The sequence below is a fragment of the Clarias gariepinus genome, chromosome 3 (assembly GCF_024256425.1).
Source record: "Clarias gariepinus isolate MV-2021 ecotype Netherlands chromosome 3, CGAR_prim_01v2, whole genome shotgun sequence".
Taxonomy (NCBI): domain Eukaryota; kingdom Metazoa; phylum Chordata; class Actinopteri; order Siluriformes; family Clariidae; genus Clarias; species Clarias gariepinus.
In genome coordinates, this window is record NC_071102.1 from 45,755,698 (window position 1) to 45,762,500 (window position 6,803).

At 40.6% G+C, this 6,803-nt stretch overlaps 1 protein-coding gene across 1 annotated transcript in view; it reads right to left on the bottom strand.

Moving 5' to 3' along the window:
- gnav1 (guanine nucleotide binding protein (G protein) alpha v1) overlaps positions 1–6,803 on the bottom strand; it is a 38,911-nt gene that overhangs the window by 21,422 nt on the left and 10,686 nt on the right. Inside the window, exon 3 of the mRNA XM_053492106.1 lies at positions 762–854. Within this exon, the coding sequence (XP_053348081.1) occupies positions 762–854 (93 nt within the window). The remainder of the gene's footprint in view (positions 1–761; positions 855–6,803) is intronic.

Here is a 6,803-nt window from a genome sequence, read left to right on the forward strand (position 1 = left end):
CACATAAAAGTGTCCGAGAGAGAGACAGAGAGAGAGACAGAAAGTGTGAGAGAGAGAGAGACAGAAAGTGTGAGAGAGAGAGAGAGACAGAAAGTGTGTGAGAGAGAGAAAGGCGGGAGACAAACAGTGCAGCTGCTGCCACCTAGTGTACCTGGTAAAACCGCAGCTCTTTTCTTTCACTATTTACACTTCATTAGGTTCAGCCTGCTAGTTAGTACCGGGCTGGAGCCCATGTTTTCCTTCAGAACTTCCTTAAGTCTTCGTGGCAGAGATTCGACACATGACGTAAACATTCCTTGCTCTATATCAATGAGAGCATCAGTCAGAGCATCGCTGCAGTTTTTTCGGCTGCGCGTCCATAATGCGACTCTCCCGTCCCGCCGCGTCCCGAAGCCGCTCTCCTGGACTGAGATCAGGTGACTGTGGAGGCCGTGTGAGGACAGTGACCTCACCGTCATGTTCAGGAAACCAGGAAACCTTTGTCCTTTATTCTGATGTTCGGTTTGATCGTCCTGCCATGTCTACATGGATAAATGCACGGCGTTCCCTCCGTCTGATTGGCTGATTATATATTTGTGTTATCGAGCAGTTGAACAATGAAGTGGCCAGTGAGTGTGTTCAATCAGTATAAATATCGGTAATATTCTACACTGACATTTTTTTGTTTTTTTTGTTGAAGTGTGTCTTTGTTTGTCTGTGTGTGTGTGCGTGTGTGTGTGTGTGTGTGTGTGTGTGTGTGTGTGTGTGTGTGTGAGAGACACCTTGTTCTTGTTGTTGGCCAGGTTGATCCGGAGCACGCCCATCCCGTGCAGCACAAACTTCATCGACGTCAGCAGGTTGTCCAACACGGCCGGCTGGAAGAGAGTAAACACACGTAAGACGGCCTGGGGCGTGTCCCAAATCACTGCCTGATCAGACACTCGTTCAAGCTTCACCCAAACCTCTGTGTTCTGTGTAAGCAGTGTTTTGGGGGATTTTGGGGGGGAAAAAAACAGAGCCGTGGGCTGAGTCCTAAATCACTCTTCATTAAAAGGCAGATACATGTGGGACACGTCCAAAATAAATAAAAATAATTAGTTATGAGTTACGGGCTGTCTTCCAAAAAACACTCTCTGAGAAATGGTCCAAAAAACAAATAGAAACAGACTAAGAAGGAAAAACAGGGAGAAAGACCGAGTGAGAGAAGAGAGAGACGGCGAAAAATAAAAGAAACTGAAAGATAGAGACATAATGACTAAAAGAATGAAAGAGAAACGGAGACAGAGAAAGAAGACAGAGTGAGACAGCGAGAGTAAAAAAGAGACAGAGAGAGACAGAAAAAAGTGTGAGAGAGAGAGAAAGACAAAAAGAAACACAGTGAGACATCGATAAAGAGAGAGAGAGAGACAGAAGACACCGAGACAGAGAGGGAGAGAGAGAAGCTTCGTTAATCATATTATTCATTATCACATTATGGTGTTGGATGTGTGTGTGTGTGTGTGTGTGTGTGTGTGTGTGCAAAGGCTGTCGATTCATCACAACCTAAACCGGTTGCAGTCATTGTCTCGAGCAAAAGTATCGGCACCCTCCTGTGCTTCCTCGCCGGCGCGCGGGAGATTTGCTCATGATGTCACTCACTCACCTAATCAAAAGGATCTCTCTCACACACACACACACACACTCTCAACATCTGGATGTTCACCTCTCACCTCTGTGTAAGGGCACCGGGACTGATAGGACACAGGCTGCGTCCCGAATTACACCCTGCTGAGACCTGCACTCATTTTATTTATACAGGAGTGTGTTACACACCCACACACAGTGTGTGTGTGTGTGTGTGTGAGAGAGAGAGAGGTTTTTCTAAAAGCTGCCAAGCCTAATAAGACCCAGACTGTGTCCCGAATCACTCCATGTCGCTGTGTAGCGCACTACATACTTCGTACTGTAGATTGAGGCCATGAGGGAAAGATTAACTCTAGACCGCAGACTCAGCTCCGACCTTTGACCCCTGACTATCATATCGACTCGTGTCAGAGATTTTCGAGAATGTCAAACATTTTTTTTTCCTGCTGAGAGAGAGGAGCCTTATGTATATTACACACAATGTGTGTGTGTGTTCCTGTAAGTTTACACACCCTGTGAAAGAAATAACTGACCATCATATGTAACTATATCTGTGATAGAGCGCGCTGCTCTGAGAGGACTCTGGACGCTGAGAGGTTGTTTTGCTGAACCCCGGTGTGTCGTGCGTCCAACACAAACACGCAGCTGGCCCGTGTGCTGTTTGTGTTCGGGTGGACGGGGATGAGATTATTATTATTTTTTTATTAAAAAACCTCTCGGTGTTGCTCCACAGCTGAGGAATGCTTTTATTGCCCAGCCGTTTTATCTGCCCTCATACACCCCCCGCCCCCGCCCGCCACCCTCTCCCTCTCCCCCTGCGGCACATTTTATAAAAATCGTACTTCAGAGATTTCATACCCAGTTCTCATCTCGCATCATCTATGATATATCAGCGTGACTGCGGTGATATATGATGGGTGATATATGATGGGTGATACGTGAATCCTGACACATGACGCATCCTCATTGTCAGGCCACCATGACAAACCGCAGAACAGAGTGGACACAAAGTGTTTTTAGACACCAGAGTATTATAGAGTATTATAGAGTGTTATAGAGTATTATAAAGTATTATAGTGTTATAGTGTATTAGAGTATAATAGAGTGTTATAGAGTGTTATAGAGTATTATAAAGTGTTATAAAGTATTATAGAGTGTTATAGAGTATTATAAAGTAATATAGAGTAATATAGAGTATTATAGAGTATTATAAAGTATTATAGAGTGTTATAGAGTATTAGAGTATAATAGAGTGTTATAGAGTATTATAGAGTGTTATAGTGTTATAGAGTGTTATTAGAGTATAATAGTGTTATAGAGTATTATAAAATGTTACAGAGTACTATAGAGTATTATAGAGTGTTGTAGAGCATTTAGAGTGTTATAGAGTATTATAAAGTATTATAGTGTTATAGTGTATTAGAGTATAATAGAGTGTTATAGAGAGTTATAGAGTATTATAAAGTGTTATAAAGTATTATAGAGTGTTATAGAGTATTATAAAGTAATATAGAGTATTATAGAGTATTATAAAGTATTATAGAGTGTTATAGAGTATTAGAGTATAATAGAGTGTTATAGAGTATAATAGTGTTATAGAGTGTTATAAAATGTTACAGAGTACTATAGAGTATTATAGAGTGTTGTAGAGCATTTAGAGTGTTATAGAGTATTATGGAGTGTTATAGTTATTGAGTATTATACAGTGTTATTGAGTATTATACAGTGTTATAAAGTATTATAGTGTTATAGAGTGTTATAGAGAATTGTAAAGTGTTATAGATTGTTGGAGTATTATAGAGTGTTATAGAGTGTAAAGTGTTATAGAGTATTATAATGTTATACAGTATTATAGAGTGTTATAGTGTTATAAAGTGTTATTGAGTATTATAGTGTTATTGAGTATTATACAGTGTTATAGAGTATTACATGTATAGTGTTAGAGTGTTATAGAGTATAGTAAAGTGTTATAGAGTGTTAGAATATTATAGAGTATTATAGAGTGTTATACAGTGTTATTGAGTATTATACAGTGTTATAGAGTATTATAGAATGTTATGTAGTATTGTAAATTGTTATAGAGTGTTAGAGTATTATAGAGTGTTATAGTATTATAGAGTATTTTAGAGTGTTATTGAGCATTATAGAGTGTTATAGAGTATTATAGAGTGTTATAGAGTATTATAGACTGTTATATAGTATTATAGTGTTATAGAGTATTATGGAGTGTTATTGAGTATTATATAGTGTTATTGAGTATTATAGTGTTATAGAGTGTTATAGAGTATTATAGAGTGTTATTGAGTATTATATGGTGTTATTGAGTGTTATAGAGTATTATAGTGTTATAGCGTATTATAGAGTGGTATAAAGTACAGGGTGGGCCATTTATATGGATACACCTCAATAAAATGGGAATGGTTGGTGATATTAACTTCCTGTTTGTGGCACATTAGTATATGTGAGAGGGAAAACTTTTCAAGATGGGTGGTGGCCATAGTGGCCATTTTGGATCCAACTTTTATTTTTTCAATAGGAAGAGGGTCATGTGACACATCAAACATATTGGGAATTTTACAAGAAAACAATGGTGTGCTTGGTTTTAACATAACTTTATTCTTTCATGAGTTATTTACACGTTTCTGACCACTTATAAAGCAGTTATTAGCAGTTTACATATTAATGACACGTGAGGAGTGGATAGAAATTGTGTGTTGATGTCTGGTGAACGCACTAACCGGGTCATTGCAGCAGATTTCAATGCACTACGAGACCACCCATCTCCCATGCTACAGTTAGCAAACTGCTAATAACTGCTTTATAAGTTTTCCCCCTCACATATACTTATGTGCCACAAACAGGAAGTTAATATCACCAACCATTCCCATTTTATTAAGGTGTATCCATATAAATGGCCCACCCTGTATTACAGGGTGTTATTGAGTGTTATAGAGTATTATAAAGTGTTATAGAGTGTTATTGAGTATTATAGTGTTATTCAGTATTATAGAGTGTTATAGAGTATTATAAAATGATATAGTGTTATAGAGTATTATAGGGTGTTATAGAGTATTATAGGGTGCTATAGAGTATTATAGAGTGTTATTGAGTATTATATAGTGTTGAGTATTATAGAGTGTTATAGAGTATTATAGGGTGCTATAGAGTATAATAGAGTGTTATAGAGTATTATAGGGTGCTATAGAGTATTATAGAGTGTTATTGAGTATTATATAGTGTTGAGTATTATAGAGTGTTATAAAGCATTATAGGGTGTTATAGAGTATTAAAGAGTATTACGGAGTATTATAGAGTATTATAGAGAGCCGGGGACTGAAATTAACTTTGTGTTGTTTTTTCTGTCACATTCACATTCCTTTCAGCCAGCTGTCATCTCATACCCCCCCATTTCTAACAAAATTTTCTGCTTGTGTGTCCTCCTGGTGCTTTGTCCTCCTTGTCCCCCGGAGGACAGTTTGCTTTCATTCAGACGGTTGGTGTTGCCTACTTGTACTTCCAGTCAAAAGTAGCTAAAGCCTGATGAAAATAAAAGTTGCTTGAGTGTCAGTGAAGGAGGCATGGCCTGTTTCAGTTTCAGTGAAGGGGGCGTGGCCTGTATCAGTCTCAGTGAAGGAGGCGTGTCCTGTGTGTATAAATTTCATTGAAGGAGGCGTGGCCTGTGTGTATCAGCCTCAGTAAATGAGGCGTGGCCCTTGTAGGACCATTGGGGGAGGCGAGGCCTTTAACGGTCAGTGAAGGAGGCGTGTGTGTCAGTCTCACTGTAGGAGGCGTGGCCTGTGTCTACCAGTCTCAATGAAGGAGGCGGGGTCATTTAAGGAGGCGAGGCTTTTGTGTGTGTGTGTGTGTGTGTGCGTGTGTCAGTCTCACAGTGTCACTGAAGGAGGTGTGTCCTTTCAGGGACAGTCTCAATAAGGGAGGCATGGCCTTTGTGTGTGTGTGTGTGTGTGTCAGTCTCAGAGTGTCACTGGAGGAGGTGTGTCCTTTCAGGGTCAGTGTTACTGAAGGAGGCGTGGTCTTTGTTTGTGCATGTGTGTGTTAGTCTCAGTGAAGAAGGCGTGTCCTGTTTGTCTCTAAAGACCATGATGTGTCATGTAACATAAATGAAGGGAGTGTGTTTGTGTGTGTGTGTGTGTGTGTGTGTGTGTGTGTGTGGTGGGAGGTGAGACACACTTGAGCACAGACGAAGCTGATGAAGTGAATGAAGAGAAAAGAATGAAGAGATTAAAAATGGAAGATGGGTGAGAAACACTCCCAAGATATACAGGTTAGAACAAATCCCTGGTGATCTCTTATATACAAAAGCTACACACACACACACACACACACACACACACACACACGTGTGCATAACCACACCCTTCTGTTGTGCATATCCAGTTTACTGTGCAATTAAAATAAGCCCAAGCCTTGATTACAGACTGACTCAAAGTCCATGACCCTGTGCCTCAAGCCATAATTACGGCCCTCACGCACTGTGTGTGTGTGTGTGAGAGAGAGAGAGAGAGAGAAAGAGCAAACAAAGATGACGAGGTTCATGCAGAGCGGTACACATCATCAACCTCAGGAGGACTCGGTACACACTCAGCACAGTGACTCGTACCGTTTTCCCAGAAAAGCCACGGCTTCATGACTAGAAAAGACGTTTGGTTTGACCCTCAGGTTAGGAGCGCACTACGGAATGTCATTTAGGACAGAGCCGGAGGAGAGGGTGTAACCCAAGAGCTGTGTCCAGTATAACGGCACGGTGTACGGGAACGATCTTCATGAGCTAGAGGATGTGTCTCAAATCACTCTCAGTGGAAACAAAGTGCCCCACATGCTCAAGTTAGAAGCTGCCTGTGCACACTCAGCGCTCGCAGCTTCTCAACGCGTGCGTTCACTGTCGAGTCGAGTTCTGAGACTTTGGAGGTGTTCAAGGCGGTAAAACGTCGCTGTTTTTTAATAATCCTACAGGTGGCGCTCTCTGAACTATTCATACATTTCCATGCTGTGTGGTAGGAGTGAATTATTTGCTAAGTTTGTATAGAAATAATAATTCTGGTGGTGTACGCACTGCTCAGAACCTTTTAATACGGAACCTAGAACAGTTAAACGACCTCGTGTGCACAACAACAAACTAGCGGCTGTGATCGTTCTTCACTCTGATGAACAGGAGAAAGGTGCGAATGTGTGCTTTGATG